General features: G+C 37.0%; 3 protein-coding genes across 5 annotated transcripts; 2 read left to right on the plus strand and 1 right to left on the minus strand.

Annotated features, from left to right (window-relative positions):
• Positions 1 to 22: 22 nt before the first annotated feature.
• Positions 23 to 2,068, plus strand: LOC107731882 (evolutionarily conserved signaling intermediate in Toll pathway, mitochondrial-like; the record flags this gene model as incomplete). Its single annotated transcript, XM_016543070.1, has 4 exons — positions 23 to 95; positions 478 to 626; positions 1,367 to 1,487; positions 1,582 to 2,068. Coding segments are annotated over 4 exons (591 nt in total), but the record flags the coding sequence as incomplete, so codon positions are not given.
• A 1,026-nt stretch (positions 2,069 to 3,094) lies between these two features.
• Positions 3,095 to 14,843, minus strand: LOC107731899 (uncharacterized). 3 transcript variants are annotated; one of them, XM_016543097.1, is made up of 8 exons: positions 13,552 to 13,659; positions 10,861 to 12,588; positions 9,766 to 10,737; positions 6,506 to 6,826; positions 4,430 to 4,470; positions 3,791 to 3,849; positions 3,395 to 3,697; positions 3,095 to 3,330 (listed from the first exon to the last, which is right to left on the minus strand). In XM_016543097.1, exons 2-8 carry the CDS (start codon positions 12,367 to 12,369, stop codon positions 3,221 to 3,223), a joined length of 3,315 nt encoding a protein of 1,104 aa, XP_016398583.1. In that variant the 5' UTR covers positions 12,370 to 12,588; positions 13,552 to 13,659; the 3' UTR covers positions 3,095 to 3,220. The 3 variants fall into 3 exon arrangements, with proteins under 3 accessions (XP_016398583.1, XP_016398582.1, XP_016398581.1); XM_016543096.1 differs by lacking the exon at positions 13,552 to 13,659 and adding an exon at positions 14,761 to 14,843 and having other exon boundaries at positions 9,766 to 12,588; XM_016543095.1 differs by having other exon boundaries at positions 9,766 to 12,588.
• LOC107731900 (uncharacterized protein C11orf95 homolog) lies at positions 14,230 to 23,134 on the plus strand. The gene is made up of 6 exons (XM_016543098.1): positions 14,230 to 14,486; positions 14,608 to 14,736; positions 15,942 to 16,433; positions 17,268 to 17,615; positions 18,639 to 19,082; positions 22,642 to 23,134. Exons 1-6 carry the CDS (start codon positions 14,483 to 14,485, stop codon positions 23,124 to 23,126), a joined length of 1,902 nt encoding a protein of 633 aa, XP_016398584.1. The 5' UTR covers positions 14,230 to 14,482; the 3' UTR covers positions 23,127 to 23,134.
• The last annotated feature ends 313 nt before the right edge of the window (positions 23,135 to 23,447 follow it).

The following is a 23,447-nucleotide window of genomic DNA, read 5'->3' on the forward strand; positions in this document are numbered from 1 at the left end:
GTCTGATGATAAATGTGCTTTATTTCACGGATTGCAGTATCCATCAACAGACATCACAGAGACTGGTGAAGAAGTTATGCGCCCCCATATTGTAGGTATGTAGCCATTACTGATAATTGAACTTGAAATTTCAGGAATATTATGGGTTAACTGTATGTCATCTGTATCTTATCGGTACAACAGAAAATAAGAACTGACAACTCAGTTTGTAAGCACAAAATGCTTTGTCGTTCTCTACAAATACTATCCAACTTATACAGTATTTAACCTGAAATATATATTTAACCATAGTTTGATCACTGTACTAAGGACTAATTGTAATGCTTTCATAAGATTTCTATATCATCATTCAAAGTGATTGGACATCACGTTTTTGTGAATTTTTAAATGCTTCTTGACATAACAAGAGATTTCCGATACTGTTTGGTGAAATGAATAAGCACACAAAACAAAACATTGTATCTTTTATGTTATCAGGTATTCAAAGTCCAAACCAGCGCTCCCTTCTGGCTAAACACAATCCATGCAGGCCTGTGTTTGTCGAAGGCCCTTTCCCACTATGGCTCAGAAAGACTTGTGTTCATTATTACCTACTCAGGGCAGACCCTATACCGTCTGAGGAAAAGGTACAGTAATTAGGCCAATTATGGCATTTAATGAATTTGCTTAATACATACACTACCCATCAACATATGTGACCCTAGACCACAAAACCAGTCTTAAGGGTACATTTTTCGAAATTGAGATTTATACGTCATCTGAAAGCTGAATAAATAGCTTTCCATTGATGTATGGTTTGTTAGGATAGGACAATATTTGGCCGAGATACAACTATTTGAATATCCAGAATCTGAGGGTGTAAATCAAATCAAAATATTGAGAAAATCGCCTTTAAAGTTGTCCAAATGAAGTCCTTAGCAATGCATATTACTAATAAAAAAAAAGTTATATATTTATGGAAGGAAATTTACAAAATATCTTCATGGAACATGATCTTTACTTAATATCCTAATGATTTTTGGCATAAAAGAAAAATCAATACTTTTGTTACTTTTATTCATCAAGGATGCATCATAAAAGTAAAGACATTTATAATGTTTCAGAAGAATTGTATTTTCAAATTTAAATTATATTACAGTAGATAAGTTATTCACAATGTTGCTGTTTAACTGTATTCTCGATCAAATAAATACAGCCTTGGTGAGCATAAGAGACATCTTTCAAAAACATTTAAAAAATCTTAAATATTCCAAACTTAGTAGTGTAATACTTCAAAGAATACAGCAATACATAATAATAAAATTAAGACTTCATTCTTTAATAATTTGCATTCAAGATTATGTATTCGTATCTTATTTTCCTGTAGGTTGAGGAAGAATTTGACCCTGAGATGATCGGTCCGGAGCAGAGTCTCTTCTACCCTCAGCGACTGGAACTCGACCTGGAAAGAGACATGGGGGATGATTTCAGCTTCGATGTGGATGATGGTGAGACTCATATTGCTTTGTCAACTTGGTTTGAATAAAATGGTTTGCATATCACCAAATATATACAATGATGTCTGTTCATTTGATCCTGCAGTGGAAGAGGGGCTGGTTTACGCCATGTGTATGGCCGGTCAGGGAGACCAGGTCACTCTGTCTCAGTGGATTTCGGGTCTACAGGAGACCTGTCCCATATTGGGCCAGATTCCCACAGTGTTCCGACTGGAATCTGGACCTAGAGAACTGCAAACCACATCAGACGCTCAGCAAACCCCTGAGCAGGAGGTTGAAACAGATCAAATTATCGAGGAGGAACCGCTACACTCACAAAGAGTAAAACAGTGAGAGTTTGCTGTTGTAAAAGCCATGCCGATGGATGTGCATTTTATGAAGATGGACTGTGGTAGTTATACATTAATCTAGTATGATGAACCTTATATTTAATTTAGTAACCAGATACCAATTTGATGTCTTGTCAATTACACACAGTTTTTGAATTGAGATCTGTCTACATTATGTAGAGTTGTTCTATGATATGTAAACATGCCATAGACTGATTTGGCAGTACAATAAAACATACATTTCTCCAATATTTTGATTTTGTGTGGGGATTTTTTTTACTATAATAAAAAAAGTAGACAAGATTTTAGATAGTTTTAGTTAAGTAGTTCTTTAGTGTTCAGAACAATTTTAGTTTCACTATTCTAAGCAAAAGTAGACCTATATTTTCACCAAACCTCTATGCAATCAATGCAACATCTTAGTCATAAAAAGGTGCATATAATACTAAAAGGCATGCTAAGCTAATTAACATTTTAAATTGCAGACAAGCAAACAGGGTGCAAATGGTTTTATTACCTAAAACAGTTGTGGACTTAAGAGGGAATCAGAATTAAATGTTTTATTTATCCTTGGCTTAGATTGTAAAGAGGGCCCGGATTCACAGACAGGGCTTAGACTAAGCCAGGATTAGGCCATTGTTCAATTAGGAAATTTAAGTAATTTTTATTAACATGCCTTAGAAAAAACATTACTGGTGTGCATCTTGAGACAAAACAAAGGCACTGATATATTTTAAGATCAGTCAGTGCAAGTTTCTTTCAGTTAAAACAGCTCAGACTTACACTTTAGTCTGGGACTAGGCTTAAGCCTTGTCTGTGAAACCGGGGGTATGTTCGCTAAACCATATAATATGACGATTCTCATCCTTGTGATTTTTTCAAACGTGGTCTTTGTGTATAACCAAACATTAACACCACACTCTCAGATAATTTAGCAGGTTAGCTAGTAATTAACTACAAGGAACTGAGTTCAAATTATGGTAGATAAGAATTACATTTGATCGTATAGTATTATATAAACGGAAGAAGAATGTAATCATCTATTCGAGGCAAATTCTCAAGTAAAAAAAAGAGAACATTATGGCAAGTCAGAGTACAAAATAAAAATAATATATAAATAATCAAAATAATATATGCATTATGCAGTGCAACAATTACAAAAAAATTTATTACAGCATTTTTTGAAAAGTGCATAATCCGTACAAAATCCAATACTGGAAACACAAGATCAAAATGTAAGAAAACTGAATCTTAGATCATTAACGCATGAAAAAAAAAAAGAGAGTTAAAGTTAGGTTTAAGTGGAAAATAAATGATACATTTAGTCTAGTACTCCTATATTTAACAAAAGCAAGACTCAGAATAAATAAATCAGCCATTCTTTGGCTCAGCTTGTTATATAAATGAATAAATGAATGAGTGAAATGGTGTAAGATCAGCTTCAGCGTTTCCTCTTGTCTGGAAGTCTTCGGCCTCCACTTTGACTGGGTAGTTTAAATTTGGTTCTGAAAAATTATTAATAAAATGAATTATTTTCTAAGCCAGACTAAATGTACATTTCCCCGTTACCTGTAGAGGCTCTGCATCGCTGTTGAAGCTGGTGGGTGATGAAGTGTTCTCGGACGGCCACCTGTTTATCCCAGGAATCAAGAATGCCTTGACGTTCAAGATCTTCTAATGATAGTGTATCAGGATGCACCTCCTCAATGTGAGCTTTCACCCCTTCCACACTCGCGGAGTACTGCTGCTCTCCACAAACCATACACACCAACAACGGGTTGTCAGGATCAAAGTCCATGAGGTACACATTTCTCCACTCAGCCTGTGATAAAGGTCCCTCCATTGCATGATTTGGTGCAAAGCTTGACTCTTCTTCAAACAGAAGATGTTAGTAATATCAGTAAACAAATAGTCAGTTAAACTGTTTGGGCCTACTGTGTATTAGAAAATTCATTAAAAAATAACCTTTGAGTGCAGGTTGACGTGGTTCGGCTAAGTAACCAAGTTGGTCTTGTGATGTTATGCTGTTTGGAAATGAATCCAACATTAATTTGGTTCTCAAATAAGACTAACACTATCATTTAAAAGTTTTTTTAAATTTTTTTTTAAAGAAATTAATACTTTTGTTTAGCGATGCATTTAATGCATTTAAATAAATAAAAAAGTGACAGTAAAGACATGACAAGAAGAGACAAAAAAAAGGATCAGTTTACGCAGAAATATTAAAAAGTGCAACCATTTTCAACATTGATAAGAAATGTTTCTTCAGCATATTAAAATGATTTCTGAAGGATCATGTGATTGAAGACTGGAGTAATGGCTACTGAAAATTCAGCTTTGCCATTACATTTGAAAATATATTAAACTAGAATAGTTATTTTAAATTGTAATAATATTTCACAATATTACTGTTTTTATAGTATTTTGATCAAATAAATGCAGCCTTTCTGAGCATAAAAGACAAAAATATTTAAAAACATTTTACTGACCTCAAACTTTTAAATGGTAGTGTACATTTAAAAAATAACAGTAATAATAATAATTATAAAGTGTCACAAATTATTAAATACAGAAGTCACAATATTTTTTTCTACTACTACTTACCTCTGAACTACTGCTGAGCACAGACTGGTAAAGTTCTGACTCTAGGAAGATTAAAGAAAAAGTAAGGATAATGTACATTAACTGTAGTCAGCAAATGGCAACAAGAAATTCTGGAGCGTCAGCACCTAGGGGGCAGCAGAGCTGTAGCTCATCTGACCAAAGGAGAAAAAAAAAAGATTAGAAGTTTATGTAGTATGCAAGCAAGTACATGTAAATGCAAGATTAAGTGGTCTAGTGGTCTAGTTTTCACAGACAAAGTCAAAGACAAGTTCTGAGCAACTTGAGGCTGGGTAGATGATGACAATTCTCAAACATGATAAAAGTGCTACTTAAATGGACAGAGCAAATTTAGACACTTCTGCCATGGCATTTTTTACCTACAATAATCACTTAGTTTAACCCTACGAGGGGATACAATCATTTGAGAAACTGAGGAAAGAAACAGCGAGTTCCCAGTCTTCAGGAAAATATTGAAAATATTAATTTACTTGAGATGGCTGCTGATCTTTAATGCCAAAATAAATGTTCATATCTTTTACATGCTTATTTGAAGAAAAACATCTTTGATTATTTGACTCCTAATCAATTCTAAAACGCACCACCATCACGTCCTAAATTTTTCCCTATGTTTTCCATGTTTCTACAGTAGTGCTGGTGCACAGATATGCCTGGAGGCACGGGGGCCCCACACAGGGCCTCTGTACACTGCCACAAGTCAAAAGAGGCCTCCAAAATGTTTCTGTGATATTCTAGTGCTGAGGTATGGCTGGGGCCCCACATGGGGCCCTGTGAACACTGCTCCAATTCAAAAGAACCTACCCCCATTTGTCTGTGCATTTCTGGTGCTGAGATATAGCTGGGGCCCCCAGGGGACATAAAGCATATAGTGTTATTTGTGAACACTACTCCAATTCAAAAGAACCTACCCCCATTTGTCTGTGCATTTCTGGTGCTGAGATATAGCTGGGGCCCCCAGGGGACATAAAGCATATAGTGTTATTATTACAGGGTTTTGGTATACTGTGATGTCTGGTTTTCAGTATAAACTCGCCCTCATGTAATTCCAAACATATATGACTTACTTTCTTCTGTGGAACACATAAGCTAGTCTGATTTTTTTTTCTTCATATAATGAAAGTCAATGGTCAGTGTTGTTTTGGACCCTATTGACTTTGCAAAAACAGTTGAAACATCCTGCAAAATCTCTTTTTTTGTGTTCTGTAGAAGAAAGAAAGTCATACAGGTTTGAAACAACATGGCGATGACTATATGATGATCCGTTTAGATGAATGAGCCACAAATTGGTTCAACAGATCTGTCACACGAGTAAACAACTGCATGATCAGTGGGTAGCTCTGCGTGGGTATCACAGTCCCACTCAAACTCACAGCAGCGCTGCACTTTGGTCTGTTTTAGAACAATCTATAAATGAAAGGGATGTTACTGCTGACAGTATTTTGAAATAATGCTTTTATTTGGGGTCTTTTCTCTGTCTGCAATTACATTACTTTTCAAAAATTTGGGGTCAGTAAAAATTTTTGTTTTGTTTTTGAAATAAGTCTCATGCTCACCAAGGCATCATTTATTTGAAAAAAAAACAATAAAAACAGTAATATTATTAAATATTATTACAACATAAAATAAGTTTTCTATTTGAATATATTTTAAAATGTAATTTATTCCTGTGATGGCAAAGCTGAATTTTCAGCATCATTACTCCAGTCTTTAGTCACACGATCCTTCAGAAACCATTCTAATATGCTAATTTGCTACTCAAGAAACATTTCTTATTATCAATGTTGAAAACAGCTATGCCGCTTAAATATTTATGTGGAAACCGTGATACATTTTCTCAGGATTCTTTGAAAAGTTCAAAAGAACAGCATTTATGTGAAATAGAAATCTTTTGTAACATTATAAATGTATTTGCTGTCACTTTTAATTGATTTAATGCGTCCTTGCTGAATAAAACTATTAATTTCTTAAAAAAAAAAAAATCTTACTGACCCCAAACCTCTGAATGGTACTGCACATAAATAAAACCAATAAATCTATAAGGTCTAAAAAAATCATTACCTGTGCATCTTGGCCTTGTGGAGGGACCATCATCTGGCGTAGCGTTCTCTCACATGCTGCCTTTCTAGCTCTCTGCTCCTGTTTCTTGATCCTCCATTGCATGCGTCTCCTACGTATAACCTCCTCTGGATCTTGTTGTGGATTTGCCGTTGCCACTATTTGGCTTCTATTAGTTCTTGATTTATCTGTAGGCTGTGGCTGTGGACCTGAAGGCTTGGTGCACTTGCTTGTTTTTTTCTGAATGGGGATTGGTCTGCATGTGGAAGTGTCCTGGGACATGGCTTGCATGAGAGTTGTGCTTTGTGTTTTCTTCAGGGGAGTCTGTGAAGTGCAAGCAGTGTAGTTTGATTCAGGTAATGATTCTAATGAATCAATTCTTGTTAGTGAATCAAACTTATATAGCTTTCAACTAACTGTAAATCAGTAAGTTCATATGGTGACTTAATTAGCGAGTTAATAATTAGGGGTTCAAGCGCATAGCGCTGAAACCCTATTGTAATTGTTAGATTTCCCATGATGCAGCATTCCCCACGTAAATCTGATCGAGCAGACCAAACCGTAAGTCGTAGAGACTTGAAACTTTCAGGGCTGGTAGTACTTCCACCACCTACCACGTCACCAAGGTTTGCCCCAATCGGCCTCAAGGGGGTGCTACAGCGGCCAAAAGTATGAAATCGATCATAACTCCCGAATCGTTAGGCGCAGGCTCAATTGCCTTATATCATTTGAATCCTTGGCTCAAGGCAGACAAAATACATGCCTTGGATTCCCTCATGGCTCTGGCAAAATTTTCAGTATTTTGCATTTTTTGAAAAACCCACATTTGCAAAATAGTCCTAGGTTTTTGGCCCGATCGCAGGCGAACCAGTGCAGTGAGATTCTCTGGAGTCTCTTTCGTACCGGCCTTTGGGTGCCAAAACATTCGAAGTGCACGGAGTCAGTTTTACTGAAATGCCTATAGCTCGTCAACGGAATGACATATTTTCACCAAACCCGGCACGTATACGTAAGAGCTCATTCTGGGGTTGCACGAAAAACCACGTGGCGACTGGCCACTTGGTGGCGCTATAACAATGACTATAACTACGACACCCAAAGTCCGATTAACCTGAAAATTGCCATGCGGTGTCTTTGGCCAAGGTGCCAAGACAGCCTCAGAGGACACTGGCCTATCTTGAAAGACGCGTCCGCCAGCGGCCAATGAAGTTTGAGCAACTATCGGACAGGCTTAACTGCGGCCGATCGGAACGAAACTCGCTGGGCTTGGTTGACTCACGGCCCTAGAGGCCTGTGAGAAATTCAAAAGAAATCAGCCACCAGGGGGCGCCTTCGTGTTTTTCACGCGCGTAAAGGGTTGGGTTTCGCGCAATTTACCGTGCACGCTCACATCTTTCATACCGCACGTTAAAGCTCCTCATTCTGAGCAACTTTGCCTCTAGGATCACTCCTGTCAATCAAACTGTTCTTTAAATATTTCAAGTTATTTAAAAAACATACTTTTGTAAACTAGTCCTAGGTTTTTAACTCAACCTCAATAAAACCAGTGCAGTACAATTCTCTGGATATTATAGGTGTATAATTATCAAAAAAAATTTAAACTTTTGAATATGAACAGCTATAACAGGGTAATTTAATAAAATTGTCTTAAACTAGTGTACCCAAAAGCCTATAAATCATAAAATAAAACTTCTCAAAACTGTGTGAACTCATGCACCGTTTGATTCTAAACAAGCGTGCTCAATTTTATGGATATCAGGCAAAAATGGCACTACAATAGTTATATGTCTATGATAAACTCCCTGAAATTTCAATTATAACCACTAGATGGCAGCAGATGACCACTAATGTGCTCATTCGCCTTACTAAAACATAGGTTTTGCTTTTGGATTCACACTTAAACAATATAAAATCAATGTTATAACATTTCAAATCACATTTAGTCAAAGTTTACCACTTAATTTATACATATATCAGTTTTTTGACAATTTTGCCACATTATGGTTACAGTTAAACCTGAAAATTATATATAAATTATTAAAAAGAGAAGATTTGCAGTAAGTATTTTGTTACCTATCATTTACTTCAAATATCTATATCTGCAACAAAATGTTTGTGCATGTATGTGTGTGTGTGTGTAAGCATGCTTATTCATTTACATTTACATTTAGTCATTTAGCAGACGCTTTTATCCAAAGCGACTTACAAATTAGGACAATGGAAGCAATCAAAATCAACAAAAGAGCAATGATATACAAGTGCTATAACAAGTCTCAGTTAGCTTAACGCAGTACACATTAGGCATGGGCTGATTACCGGTTTCAAGGTATACCGCGATTTGAAAATTTCACGGTTTCAAAACAGCTAATATTTTCCGTTATACCGTTCCTGCGGTATTCACTGTTTTTCATGTCTCCTCAGAGACTGAAAGTGTAGGAATCCCTCCGGTTGGGTGCAGTGTTAGAGAGTAACACGCCCCCTCCCCCTCCTGTTGGTGCGAGCGAGCGGTCAGTCACGTGCGTGTAGATTATTCAGTACTAATATAATAGTTTAAACATTTCATTTCTGTGTGTGTGTGTCTCTGTGAGTGTATTCTACATCATGGATGCGTTTTAGTGTCAGCCATGCATTTCGGGTTGGCCTAGACCAGTAGTGTCCAAACTCGGTCCTGGAGGGCCGGTGTCCTGAAGAGTTTAGCTCCAACCCCAATTAAACACACATGAACCAGCTAATCAAGCTCTTACTAGGCATACTAGAAAACTAAAGGCAGGTGTGTTGAGGCAAGTTGGAGCTAAACTCTGCAGGACACCGGCCCTCCAGGACCGAGTTTGGGCACCCCTGGCCTAGACCCTAAAAGCATAGCACCTTAAAGGCCTTAAAGCACTTGAACCCCGGTAATCGCTGCTTGCAGCTATATTTCACATCATCTCTCTCTCTCTCTCTATATATATATATATTAATATATTATTGTTGTTTAATATACTGTAGATAAACCCAATAGGACTATGGGAGGTCATGAATGTCATGTATTTAAGCATTACTGGAAGAATCGTTTTAAATTGATTACTCAAATTATCTCATTAATTGTCAACCAATGATATTGCATTTATTTTTGCCCCCAAATATATATTTGTTAAAAGAACTAGTTTGGTAACCATTAAAAAACTGGGAAGAAAAAAAGATAAAAACAAATAAATAAATAAAAAATTCACTTTAACAAGACACTTTCCTTCCCATTACATTCAAATATCAATGCAACTCACCTGTGCCAGATTGTAAAGAACTGCATGTTTGGTTGCATCTTTGTTGGCTTTTCTAGCCCGCTGTTGTCTCTTCTTTAACCGCCAATACTCTCTCTTTCGTTGAAGCTCATCACTTTCACTAAGCTGCTGCTCTTGCAAGGCCTGTGAAGGGCAGGACTGCTTGGGATCTGCTCCATCATCACTGAACTTCTGAGTTTTTCTGCACTGAGGTTGCAGAGCCACTGGAGAAATGGCACGACTTCTATCTGTAGCCACTTGACAGACGTTATGAGACTTATAATGACTGGTGTCTTCAAAAGTGAATGCCTGAGGACTCAATTTGATATCTTTAAGGCTTGTGTCCTCTGAGAAGTCACACTCTAATGAGACATTTTGTTGTAAGTTAAGACTTGGCTTTGCATCTTCAGATGTAAGAAGGTCATCTTTAGTCAACGGAAGAGACTCATTTTCACACTTAACATGCATTTCGTTGGCATTATTTTCTTCTGGTGTGTAAACCGATTCCTCCAGGAGCTTTTTCATGGAGGCCTGAAGAGTGGTGGCATAATGGTCCACAGCTACTGGAGGTTCAATGTGTGACTCTAAGGATGGACAGGGTGAAGGTTTGCTGTCTTTAACACTGATGCAGGGAGCAATTTCTGGGATGGAAAATACAGCTTGTATAGTGGGATAGACGTGTTCTTCTTTTATAGGGGTTGGGGCACTGGTTGAGGAGTCACAAACTTTTGTGGCAATGGATGAAGTAATACTGTGCCTTTGGTTTGACTTCTTGTTTTGCTCTCTCTGCTTTAACACTGAAATCTTTGACCTAAGTAGAACATTCCCAAGTCGGGCAGCTCGGCTGGCCCTTTGCTCTCGTTTCTTTATCCTCCAGTACTCTCTCAAATGGGCGACTCTGTCTTCCTCTGTTGGGGTTTCAGACTGGATGGTGACTGTCATACTGCCCATAACTTCACCTCTGGTTAACCTAGACTTTAGAGAGTTTTGGTGAGCATTAATACAGTTACTGGAAATGTTGCATGGAGCAGAACCTAGCTTTGTGGCTGGTTGATCATCTGAATATAGGGGTGAATTTACTTGAACCTTGAGTTTTACCTTTCCAATGCATTTCACATTGGAAATGTCTTGACTTGCAGGTAGGGAAGCTTCAGGAGATGTCTTCGAAATAGAGACTGTCACCGTGCCATCTTCTTTGATAAAACCACCAATGGTATCTGAGTAAATTGCAAATGCACTTGCTTTGCTAACTTGAACTCCACACGCCTGATTGAAGCTGTTGTGGTAGTGTCTCCCCCGATGCTTTAGTGCATCTCGTTCCTTCAATCGTGTTTTCAACGCCCTAGACAACCTTGCTCTCTGCTCACGCTTTTTAATTCGCCAGTACTCTTTCTGTCTGGCATGACGATCTTCGGGAGACACAACTTTGGAGGTACCAAGGGCAGATTTCCTCATTTGGTTTTGACAACGTCTCATTTGAGCATGTGCAAATTTCTGTACTTTGGATTTGGATTTACTTGAGGATGATTGCAAAATACCACAGGATAAGGATGCATGGTTTGGTTTAGTACCGTGAACATGTAGTTGTGTTATCTGAGAACCGTCAAATTTGGCTCCCAATGACTGCTGATTGAGGGATACAAGATTTGAGTTGAGGCTGATTCCTCTCAAGGCCTTACTGTTAGCAGGAGACGAAGCATGCATGATACCAACAGATAAAGGTTGTCCTTGTCCGAGACACCCTTCTTGGTCCCGGGCCAGTTTTGCAGCACGCTTTGCCCTCTGTTCTCGCTTTTTGATACGCCAGTGCTCTCTACGCTTAGCAACCATCTCTTCTTCAGTCATAGTCACTCCCTTGTTGTGCTCTGAAGCAAAGGCACATGTTCTTCTCTTAGTGATAGGACTGTGAACGAAACTCTGGATTTCATGAACCTTGCATTCTGAAGAGGTCAAGGGTCTAAGAGAGTTCTGAGGCTTATTTTGGTTTCTGTGCACAGGTAAAACTATGGATACATGGCTTTGCGGAGATGCTGCTAATTGCTTGCCATTTAGGGATAACATTCCTGTTTTTGTTTTTTGAGCATGAGCACTGTTTGGATGCAGCTCGATGCATGTTGTAGGCACAGAATGGACTGTAGGGCAGACAGATTCAACTGTTGTAGCATTTGTTTTTGATGACCCTGTATCTGAGGACTTTATTTTTTTATTGCCCATTACACCCTTCAGGGAATGTGTGCTTGTTTCTGGTAACTGAGGTAAGACATGGTTGAGCTTGGTCTGTTGAAACCAGCTGTCTTTTTGGCATGGCACCACAGTAATATTACTCTCAGATACTGATAGACCTGAGCTGACGGAGTTTTTAGGAGCATCAGCATCTTCCTGTTTGAATGAAACATCATGATAATGTAGAGAGGGATCATTGCTGGCCTCACTAACAACAGACATGCACAACCCCAGATTTTCATTTCCTATCTTTTTGGTAGACGACTTTCTCGCCCTCTGCTCTCTTTTCTTGCTCCTCCAATATTCCCTTTTGCGGGCGAGAGTGGCATCATCAAACTCTGCTGCTGGTTGATAACGACGTTTAGAGGAAGTCTCGCTGGACATGGCTGATGTTTGGTTACACCATCATTATACTGTTGATTAACGTCAACCGCTGAAGTAAGTCTTCTTAGGCAGGGAAAAACCTTCTTTAAACAGGATATCTGTGGGGTCACATCTTTAATTTATGTGAAGCAGTCTCTCAAGGTCTTTCTATTTAGATGGATTTTGCATGCAGTGCTTGAGTCATACTGTTCATTTTTCTGAAAACCAAGAGTAGTTGACCTTTAGGGGAAACAAAAACGCATAATTAATAATTGATCTGATGAATGATGAGAGACATTATCAACTCATGTTCATTAACTCAAACCAATCGACTATCAGCTTGAGGCTACACTTCAGCAACAATAAAATGAAAATAAAATAAAATCAGACTTTATTTTCAACAGAAACCAATTGCAATAAAAATCGACTTGGGTTATTATTTAGAACAGAAAAATAATCTTACACATAATATTACTCAAGTAAGTATATTAGGTGAAAGAGTTTCGGCGGACAAAAAATGTTTTAGAATGCCTGCATTACCTGTATATAAGAAATAATGTGAATTTGTGCATTTTAATGTTTGAAAGACAAAAGCCTTCCAAAACTATAGTAATACATGGTTAAATAACTGAGTGATAACTGGTAATCAGTAGTTGATGCAATGTTGAAGCACTTCTTAAACCTGAAATGATAAATCCAGTGGTGAAATTCTGAGTAGCCGCATGACTAGTCTTTGTGTGAATGTCCACAAAACTAGAAGACTTACTGAATGTATACAAACGATAGGCTGTTTTTAGAAAGAAACATTTAAAAGATGAAAAAATTATGATTAATTTATTGTTATTGTGTGAATAATATGCATGGATGTAATCATTAAAAAAGTAACTGTAGTCTGATTATTTTATAATGTAATGTAATACGTAATTCAGATTACATGTAATCAGTTACTTCCCAGCTCTGGACAAAGCGATGGCAGCGCGTGTTTATTTATATCAAATTTATATTTAAAAAGCATCCTAGCAAACACTGGAGGGATTTTACTGAACAAGCTGTCGCTGTCTCTAGTCTATGACAGAGACAATGTTGTCTTCCTGATCTGCGGTCTGTGTGTCTAAAAGCGCGTGGACTGTCGTGTCTTTATAGCAAAAGCACTCGGCGTCGTGACAAACACCGAGTGCGCGAAGCATGCGTTAGTTTTTTTACCTGGTAGTGTCACCTAACTTTCTAAAAGCTCAACCTCAGGACACTGCAGTCGCTTCCCGTTGCAGCCTTTCTTTCTATCGGTGACTTGACAACGTAAAAGTACCAGGATGTAGGAGCTTACAGCATGTGCCTGGACTGATATAGGTCTTAATTAGCAGTAGAGTCCATCCTTCAATAAGAAAACAATTACGTTTTGCATTTAAAGAACAGGCGATATGAATCATATGCGGATTACTTCTTTTTTCGTTTTCTAATTTTTAGTTTTATATTTAATATATTCAGTATTTAAAATGACCGGTACACGAATAACATTATGACTGGCTTTAGCAAACGTGTGACCAACTTTTACATTGCTTTACTGAATACTTGAATACCTATTCCGTTTTTAAAAATTCCATTTATAATAAAAATAGACAATGATACATAAACAAATATGTAAGTTTCATTAGACTGAATGTACAATTTTATTTCCCAGAAATGTTAAATAATAAAATAATAAATCTATCAGGCAAAACTAGAAAATATAATATATTTAATCCTATTTTATAATTAATTTATTAATAAAATATTAAATGTTATGTACAAAATGCATAATTTGTTTACAATCTTATGTAAAATATAAAATAAAACATTTAAGATGGGCCCCATGGTGCACCCGTCACTACATCACAGCCGCTACTGTCTCTTTAAATTTACCCAGGAGCCCCTAAAGGAGCCCCAGGGGCCCCTAGCTCGGCTCTCCACCCTGAAGACAAGCAGAACATCTAAATACAAACAGGAGACCGCTTAAAGTCACCGACCATTTGACAGATCTGCACTCCAACTTCGATCTAAATGCGACTCGTATCGTCACGTAAAGTTAAGTTTACTTAAACCAAAAAGCAAACAGCGGTGAGGCTTCAGTGCAGAGACAGACACTGCACACACTGTAATGGGTGAGTGCGTGTTTCAGATATTTAGTCAACCACCCGACGAATGCATCTACGAAATCCTCCGGTTGTGACATTTCTACGTACAAAAGGTGCGAATCCTTTACGTTAAAATATCATAACACAGGTATGGATGAAGCGGAGTCCAAAGAGTCGGTGCACAAAGCTGAGCAGACAGAATCTCGCTCATTAATAATAAAAGCTGAGGAAGAGGAGGCGACACCGCAGCGGGGACACTTGGGGGACCTCTCAGCAGGTAAATGTTGTGTTAGGCATTTACCTTTGACCATTAGATCGATGGCTCTCTTTTGGAAGCGTTAAAACCCGTGACGAACAATAGCACGCAGCTGCATGGCCCCTAATCTTTCGGGCTCCACTATAAACAAAGGCAAAATAACCATGCTGCATATGTATACGCGATGCACTATTACCACCTAGCGTAAATACGGCGGTACAGCACCACGCCGCCGCCCCCTTCTTGTGCTAAAAATGGGCCTGCGGAAACACCACATTTTCACTTTGTTATTCATTTAAATCGTGCTAAATTATTATTGCGTTAATATTTTTCTGAAATAAAAAAAATATATATATTTTCAAATTACCAATATTTGAGATTAAATATTAATCAGCAACAGGCTAATGTTAACATGAAAATACTATCAGTAGAAGTTGTTGCAGTAGTAGTTGTAGTAGTAATAATAATTTGAATATATGCTGACAGATTATAATATACATTTTATAATTTTATGACAAAATGTTTAATACATGTATTATATTGAATATAAATAAAATCGTTTGTATATCACAAAATACAAAATATTTGACATATTTTAAAATACAAAATAATTAGCATGTTTTCCTTTTTAGTTAACTTTAGTTACAAAATTAGAATGACATAGGCTATAAGCAACAGACTAATGTTAAATTGAAAATACTATTAATAATATATGAATATATAAATATATGCTGACAGATTAATTGTTTATGCACAAAATTGACTTTAATATTGATTTAATTTCATCATGACAAGTAATTTTTTATATTTTTCTGAAATACAAAATGATCTGCATATTTTCGAATTAAGTTACTAACTTTGTTGTCTTTTGAGAATGATTTTAAGCCTATCAGTGATAGTATTAAAATTAAAGACTAGTATTACTACTTCTACTAGTACTACGACTAATAATAATACTTTAGGTATATTTAAGTAATAACAATAAATCATTTTTTGTCCAATATAACATGCACATATGGTATGTTCTGAATATATTCTATACAGATTACTTTTAAAGCATTTATGTAAAAAAAAATGGCTGGTTGAAATACATTTTCACTTTAATATTCATTATCATTTCATATTAATCTCCATTATTTTATATTTCCCTGTAATTTAAAACAATGTAACAGTCAAATTTGACCTTACACTTCATCAGTGACATTCTCTTTTTGTGTCCTCCACAGGTCAAGAGGACGTGACCAATGGTCTCACATCTCATGACAGCCAGGACGCTCCTGTCACCTCTGTATGCTCCCCAGGTACCAATTACTGGTGTGTCTCTGAGAGTGCAGACTCGCCTTTCCTTCTGTCTCCCATCCCAGGACCATCTACAAAGGACCCCCCTCCAGTAAAGCACACACCTGGCCGAGACCACCGGCGCTATTACCATGAATACTGGCGCAGCGAGTACCTCATGGACTTCGACCCACAGAGACGAGGGATGATCTGCATGGTGTGTGGCAGTTCACTGGCAACCCTGAAGTTAAGCACCATCAAGAGGCACATCAATCAGAAGCATCCGTACTCCCTGCTGTGGACCGAGTCAGATAAAGATGTGATCCGGTCGGGATGGGAGAGTCATTTGAATCGAGAAAACAGCCAGGGGCCGTCATGTCCCACTCCAGATATTCCTCCAGAGTCACAGGAGATTCTGGATGTTAACAGGCACTCCGCAGGTCTGTGTTTATATTTCTTGGTGCTTCTGTGTGAAGTCTGAATCACATGAAACCCGACAAAACATGTCTTACTTTTCACCTCGCAAAAATAAATATCAATAATATAATCATAATAATGATATTTTGCTGAAAGAAATTCAAACTATTTTGGGGAAAATATAGATATTTTTCTATCTAATATTTTCATGAGACTCTTCTTTTTCTTTCTTTCTTTCTTTCTTTCTTTTTCTCAATCAAGCATATTCACCCACCCTTTAGTAAAAGACAAAAAGACATGGTGATATAAAAATAAATATGCTAAATATAAATTTTAAATATAATTTTAAAAGTAAAGAAAGCATAAAAAGTGTTTCAATGTTTATACATCATGGTAAAAATGTTCTGCCTTTATTGTATGCTAATATTTTTACTTATTTAATTAAATAAAAATAATTTTGTCTGGGCAAGATGATTTTCATTACAGTAATAAAGAGAATTAATAATGGGAATTAAAAACATCTGGATGCAATACAGTAATGAGACCTTAACAGGAAATGTGTTTAAATCTCATGAAAATAATGTCACAATGCAAATTTGTATTGTAGCACGTTGAGTGTGAGAAAGGCACATTATAAATAAGATGCATTATTATTTTTTTCCATTTCATAACATTTTATTTACTTCAGTTTATTTTATTATTATTATTACTATTATTTTATCTCTTTTTGAGACGTTTACTTCACTATAGCACTTTGAGTGTGAGAGAGGCACATTGTTAATGAGATGCATTTATTATTATTATTATTATTATTATTATTATTATTATGAAGACCTTTATTATTCACATACTTCTAGGCAAGCCTGGTGGTTCCATCTCTCCAGTGCTTCAGGCCCAGTCTGGCATTAGCAGGGTCACGCCATCCCCTCCGACCTCCTCGGTCCAGGAGCTCCCAGGCCCCACAGCTCAGGTGATGGAGCGCTACCTGAACGACTCGCTGCACGCCTGGTTCCGCCAGGAGTTCCTGATGGAATACCAGGCGGAGGAGGGCCGTCTAGTATGCATGGTATGCAGCGGTCTGTTGCCTTCACTGCACCTGGATCACATTAAAAGTCACATGCTGGATCTGCACCCAAACTCTCTGCTGTACAGCGCTGAGGAAAAGCACTCCATCCTGCAGATCTGGGCTAAGATGCACGGTGAAGGTGAGAGACAAAACAAAACAGACAAAATTAGAGAATTTAGAAGAGTCTGTGTACTTAATACACTAAGGCCCAGTTTCACAGACGGGGCTTAGCTTAAGCCAGGACTAGGCCTTAGTTAAATTAAGATATTTAAGCAGCTTTTATAAAAATGTCTTAGAAGAAAACTTTACAGGTGTGCATCTTGAGACAGAACAATGACACTGACATATTTTAAGATATGTCAAAGCAAGATATTTTCAGTTGAGACAGCTCATACATGCATTTTAGTCTGGGGCTAGCCTTAAGCCTTCTCTGTGAAACCGGGGGAAAGTGTGTGTTATTGAAATAATAGGTTAAAAATAGCCCTAAAATGTAATGGATTTGTTGCACACACAAGGTGTTTAATTGTACAAATCAAATAAATAAAGAGCCAGATAAATGTGACAAAAAAAAATTATATATATATACACACACACACACACATATATATATATATATATATAAGCACAGACTCAAAAGGATTAAAAGTTTATATATTTTTATGTTTTGAAAGAACTCTCTTATGCTCACAAAAGCTGCTTTTATTTGATAAAAAAATATAGTAAAAAAACAATAATATGAATATTGTGAGATATTATTACTTAAAATAACTATTAAAAACCATGTGGAATAAAATAATTAATTATCTTTTTTAAATTCTTTTATGAGAAGACGAGACAACAAACTAATTCAATTAAAATCACCAGATAAAAAGACAATATATATTTATATATTTAATCTTCAGAATCTTTGGGCTTCTGTATAAAGTGAATAAAAATGTAAGTAAAAAGTATATATATATTTATACTTTATTATAAATATAATGTCCTATTGTCTCTGGTCTAAAGGTGTGATTGCTTGATTGCCAATTTTTTTAACCCTGGTAAAACAACATAGTCTTAGGTTTAGTCTGATGTTCTACATGCTTCTGTGAAACTACACACTGGTTTCTTCTCAACTTGAATACTTTTTTTTTTCTCTTTGCATTTGTCATTTGTCATGTAGAATCCCATTCTTTACAACCTCAAGTCAAATCGGAACAACATACCAAAGAAATAAACTTAGATGGTTCAGCCTCATTCATCCCTCTGAATGTGGATCCCATTCAGGGAAACTTGGTGAGCTACATAAGAGGAGATGAGAATCCACCTGACACTGGTCAGAGAGCCCAGTCTTTACCTTATTATCCCAGAAAGAGAAGACTGAAATACGGCAGCCCCTGGCGTCTCCGCCTGGATTATTTAGTGGCATACGGTCCTCCGGAAAACCCGCTCTGCTACTGTATGGTGTGTTCTGAACACATGCCTGTGCCGAGGGTCAGCAACTTCCGCAAGCACATCCAGAAGTGCCATCCGGAGACAAGCAGCCTCAGCAGAAGTGAGAGAGATGCTGTGGTCAGTGCTTGGATAAAGGAGGAGAATATCGACAAGGCTACACCGAAAGAGGATGGTAAGTACAGACAACTGTAGACACACAACATCAGATATAGAGCGAAACAAACTATCATTATTGTAAATGCCATATTAATAATTTTGTATTAAAATAAATCATCATATAAACAAAATAAACACCAGAAGTTAGAACCCAGATAGCACACGTACATCTGCAAGATGTCTGTTAAAGATCGCTTCGTGTACAAACATCTGATAGACGTCTTTAAGATGTCAGTTTTACATACATTTTAAATCATAAACATCTTAAAGACATTTTCTAAACGTCGATTTGATGTCTGATAGGAAACGCCCTATAGACATACTGCAGATGAGCAAACACTCTTAAAAAATATGACTTGCAGATGTCAAATAGACGTCTCTGTGATGTACGTGTGCTATCAGGGAACCAAAGTTCTTAAACATTTCATTAATAACATAACATCATTAAACATTTCGTCTTCTAAAAAACATTAAAAAAAAGATCAATAAATCCTGAGAAGCAAAATTGATTCTCTGAAAATTAAAGATTATTTAGCTTATCACATTAAACATTTCGTCTTCTAAAAAACATTAAAAAAAGATCAATAAATCCTGAGAAGCAAAATTGATTCTCTGAAAATTAAAGATTATTTAGCTTATCAGATAAATTTACCTTGTTTTAAGGATGTAAAGGTATTGTAGGATATACTTGATATGAAAATATGTTCATTTATGTCCTTTAAATTATATATTACATTTCACATTATATTTCAGAGGCTAAAAATAGTCAAATTAAACATTTCTCTTTCCTAGTGCTTTCAGTTAGCCTTTGCTTAGCAAGCTAAAGATTATTTAGCTTCTCAGTTTGCTAATTTATTTTGTTTAAAGATATTCAAAATATACTTAATCATGAAAATATGTTGATTAATGTCCTTTAAATTACATATTACATATAACATTGTATTTTAGAAGCTAAAAATGGTCAAATTAAATGTCTCTCTTTCCTAGTGTTTTCAGTTAGCCTTCGCTTAGCAAGCTGTTGAAAACTAAAGATATTTAGCATCTCAGGTAAATGCTTCTTGTTTTAAGTATGTACCCTGATAGCACACATACATCACGGAGACGTCTATTTGAGGTCTGAATTTACATCTGCAAGTAGGGTTGCCACCTTCAGCAAGGCAAAATAAGGGACACCCATTCAGGACGACCCCCCCCCCCAAAAAAAACAAACCCCAAGGACACAAATAATCAGTGAGGAACTCATAGCTCAACAATAAACCATGAGAAAACATGCTCAAGTATGTAAACGTATTCATAAATATATTTATGATTAATACCAATGATACATTAATAAATAGGGTCTAACATTAATTATATTAATTTATCTGTCTAATCATGTCTACAAATATAATAATTATATCTACCAAGCTCTGATAATGAATGGATTATTATATTAACAGACTATCCACATTTTAATAAAACAATAGGCCTATACCTTTAGAAGCACGGATGTGACTGCCACTTTAAAGGTATGGTTCACACAAAAATGAAATGAGTCATAATTTACCCAGGTTGTTCTAAACCTGCATAAAGTTCTTTCTTCTGTTGAACATAAAGAAGATACTTTGAAGAATGTGTCTCAAATAAACAGCTGCTGGTTGTAACTTCCAAGGTAAAAAATAAAATAAAAGATACTATCAGAGTCATTGGGGACCAGAAACAGTTTGGTTACCCACATTATTTAAAGTATCTTCTTTTATGTTCAAAAATAAATTATTACAGGTTTGGAACAACTTGTGGGTGTGTAAACGATGACAAAATTTTCATTTTTGGGTGAACTGTCCCTTTCAGACAGTCCTGCGTGAGCAACTGAAATGCTTCTCTGCAAACTGCGCGTTCATCATTAGTTACTGAACAGACACATTGATAACTTTCCCATTCAGCCCTACATCTGGAGAGTCTTGTGTTCAAATGGCAGATGTGAGCTCTAGATTAGGGATGGGCGTATTGCTCCGAGGTATCGATATATCGATACTGACGCGAGTATCGAAAGTATCGATACTCACGGACAAGACTTTGATAGGCCAGTGCAGAGACTCGTGTGTGTGCGGGATGCGGGAGAATAAAATGATTCACGGGACTCCCGCAAAATAGAAATATCTAAACATAAAATATCTAAAACAAATAAATTGTTATTCATCTATTGCACAAAAGCAACATGAACTAATATAAAATATAAACGATTAACAGGTGCAAGCATATGCAGAGTTTCTATTTAGGCTATAATACGTGTTTGCTGCGTTGAGCAATGCAGTGCTGAAATTTGCGTGCTCATGAATCCTCTCATTAAAACACGAGTTGTAGACATGGAGCTAGGCTAATTGCTAGCAGAATGCTAGCATCTTAATTTGGTTATTGGAAAGTGCGAACACTCGCGTCCTATACATACACCACACGACCCTGAGTGTCTCCGTGAACAGGAGCACAGACAGAACAAACCAGCAGGAGGCAGTGCCGTCATCTTTCTCTTTTTATTCTAAACGCAGAATAAGAACATACACAGACAAGGCCATATCGCCAAGTGCATCTCTCTCCATGACGGTGACAGCCACGATGTTTTAAACCGCGGCGCGCATGTTTAGCGCATGCTGCGCTCGTGTGAAAGGGCTTTAACGGCGCGCGTTTTTGAGATTCCGTCGCTATGGAAACAAAGACGCCAAAACCACGCGCAAATGAGCTTCTCTAATACTTCTTATGAAATTGATTTAATTATAATTGCTATTAGTATTATAAACAGTGCAAAATAGTTATTTGTTTATTCAAATATGTGTTGGCCTTTGTAAAATACGGGACAAATCGCGTCCCGTATTGATTTGTTACGGGACGCATCATTTTACCTTTAAATACGGGACGATTCCGTATTTTAAGGGACGGGTGGCAACCCTATCTGCAAGTCATATTATTTCGAGTGTTTGCTCATCTGCAGTATGTCTATAGGACGTTTCCTATCAGATGTCAAATAGACGTTTAGAAGATGTCTTTAAGATGTTTATGTCTTAAAGACGTCTATCAGATGTTTGTACACAGCAGATGCTTTCCAGATGAAGCGATCTTTAACAGACATCTTGCAGACGTGCGTGTGCTATCTGGGTAATGCTATTCAAGTTGTATTTAATCATGAAAATATGCTCATTATTGTCTTTTAAATTGCATTTCATATTTCAAAAGCTAAACATAGTAAAACACTTCTCTTTCCTAGTGTTTTCGGTTAGCGTTCGCTTATTAGCAAGTGAACAGTTTAAAAACTAAAGATTATTTAGCTTCTCACTCAGGTACATTTATCTTATTTTAAGGATGTAAAGATATCCATGGCGTACTAGCAGCTAAGCCTACTAGCTTAGAGTAGTGCTATCTGGTTAAGAAAACCTGTTTTCATTAGCTAGAACAAGATTGTTATGTAAATGTGCTTATGGTTTTGATGTCAGAATTCAACAATTTCTGCATGAAGTTGTTTGTGTTAAAGAAAAATCCTTCTGGGAATACTTTGTTTAAAATCAGTAATGATTCTCCCTTTTTTCTTTTGTTTGCCACTGAAGACTCAGAAAGTGGCCCTGTCACTACAAACGCTGCTGGTGACACTCAGGTGTCTCCTGTGAAAACCACAGAGCAAGGAGGTGAAACAGAAGACAATAATAGCACAAATATCACACCGTCAACGCAGACGCCTGCACGGCACAGGCACTACCCGGGGAAGGACCAGCGGCGCAATTACCAGGCCCGCTGGAAGATGGACTTCCTGATGGACTACGACTGCAAGAAGCACGGATTGATCTGCATGGTGTGTGGCGCTACGCTCGCAACGCTAAAGGTCAGCACCATTAAGAGACACATCCTACAAGTGCACCCTCACTCGCTGGACTACAACCCAGAAGAGAGGCAGCTGGTCCTGCTTTGCTACAACCAGATCTCAGCGCACTTTCATTCGGATGACTGTTTTTCGGGTTCGAACCACGGCCATAAAGAGAATGCTAACGGTAATGCTTATGTTAATACCGAATGCACTACGAGCCAGAGCACTTAATTGAAAGAGAAGGGTTTAGGGATGAGTTTTCGACATCCTGTTTTTTGTTTTCCTTCACTCAGGAAGTTTGTATGTTAATACCGAATGCACTACGAGCCAGAGCACTTAATTGAAAGAGAAGGGTTAGGGATGAGTTTTCGACATCCTGTTTTTTGTTTTCCTTCACTCAGGAAGTTTGCTGCGGGGTTAAACCATTTTTGTTTTGTTTTTGAAGGATGTGACATTGTTGGATTAGCCTATTGTACTTTTTGTCTCTAACAAAGTGAGTAAAACATCTGAAACGTTTTATGTTTAAAAAGAATATTTATGCTTGAATCACTT

Source organism: Sinocyclocheilus rhinocerous, unplaced genomic scaffold (assembly GCF_001515625.1).
Source record: "Sinocyclocheilus rhinocerous isolate Xijiao unplaced genomic scaffold, SAMN03320098_v1.1 scaffold1841, whole genome shotgun sequence".
NCBI lineage: Eukaryota > Metazoa > Chordata > Actinopteri > Cypriniformes > Cyprinidae > Sinocyclocheilus > Sinocyclocheilus rhinocerous.

Coding starts and splice junctions, on each gene's coding strand:
- LOC107731899 (XM_016543096.1), bottom strand. CDS start 12,369: ATGTCCAGCGAGACTTCCTCTAAACGTCGTTATCAACCAGCAGCAGAG. Junction 6,827..9,765: donor TTCTTTACAATCTGGCACAG/GTGAGTTGCATT, acceptor TGCACTTCACAG/ACTCCCCTGAAGAAAACACA. Junction 3,698..3,790: donor ACGTCAACCTGCACTCAAAG/GTTATTTTTTAA, acceptor TTCTGTTTGAAG/AAGAGTCAAGCTTTGCACCA.
- LOC107731900 (XM_016543098.1), top strand. Junction 16,434..17,267: donor TGTTAACAGGCACTCCGCAG/GTCTGTGTTTAT, acceptor ACATACTTCTAG/GCAAGCCTGGTGGTTCCATC. Junction 19,083..22,641: donor GGCTACACCGAAAGAGGATG/GTAAGTACAGAC, acceptor TTGCCACTGAAG/ACTCAGAAAGTGGCCCTGTC.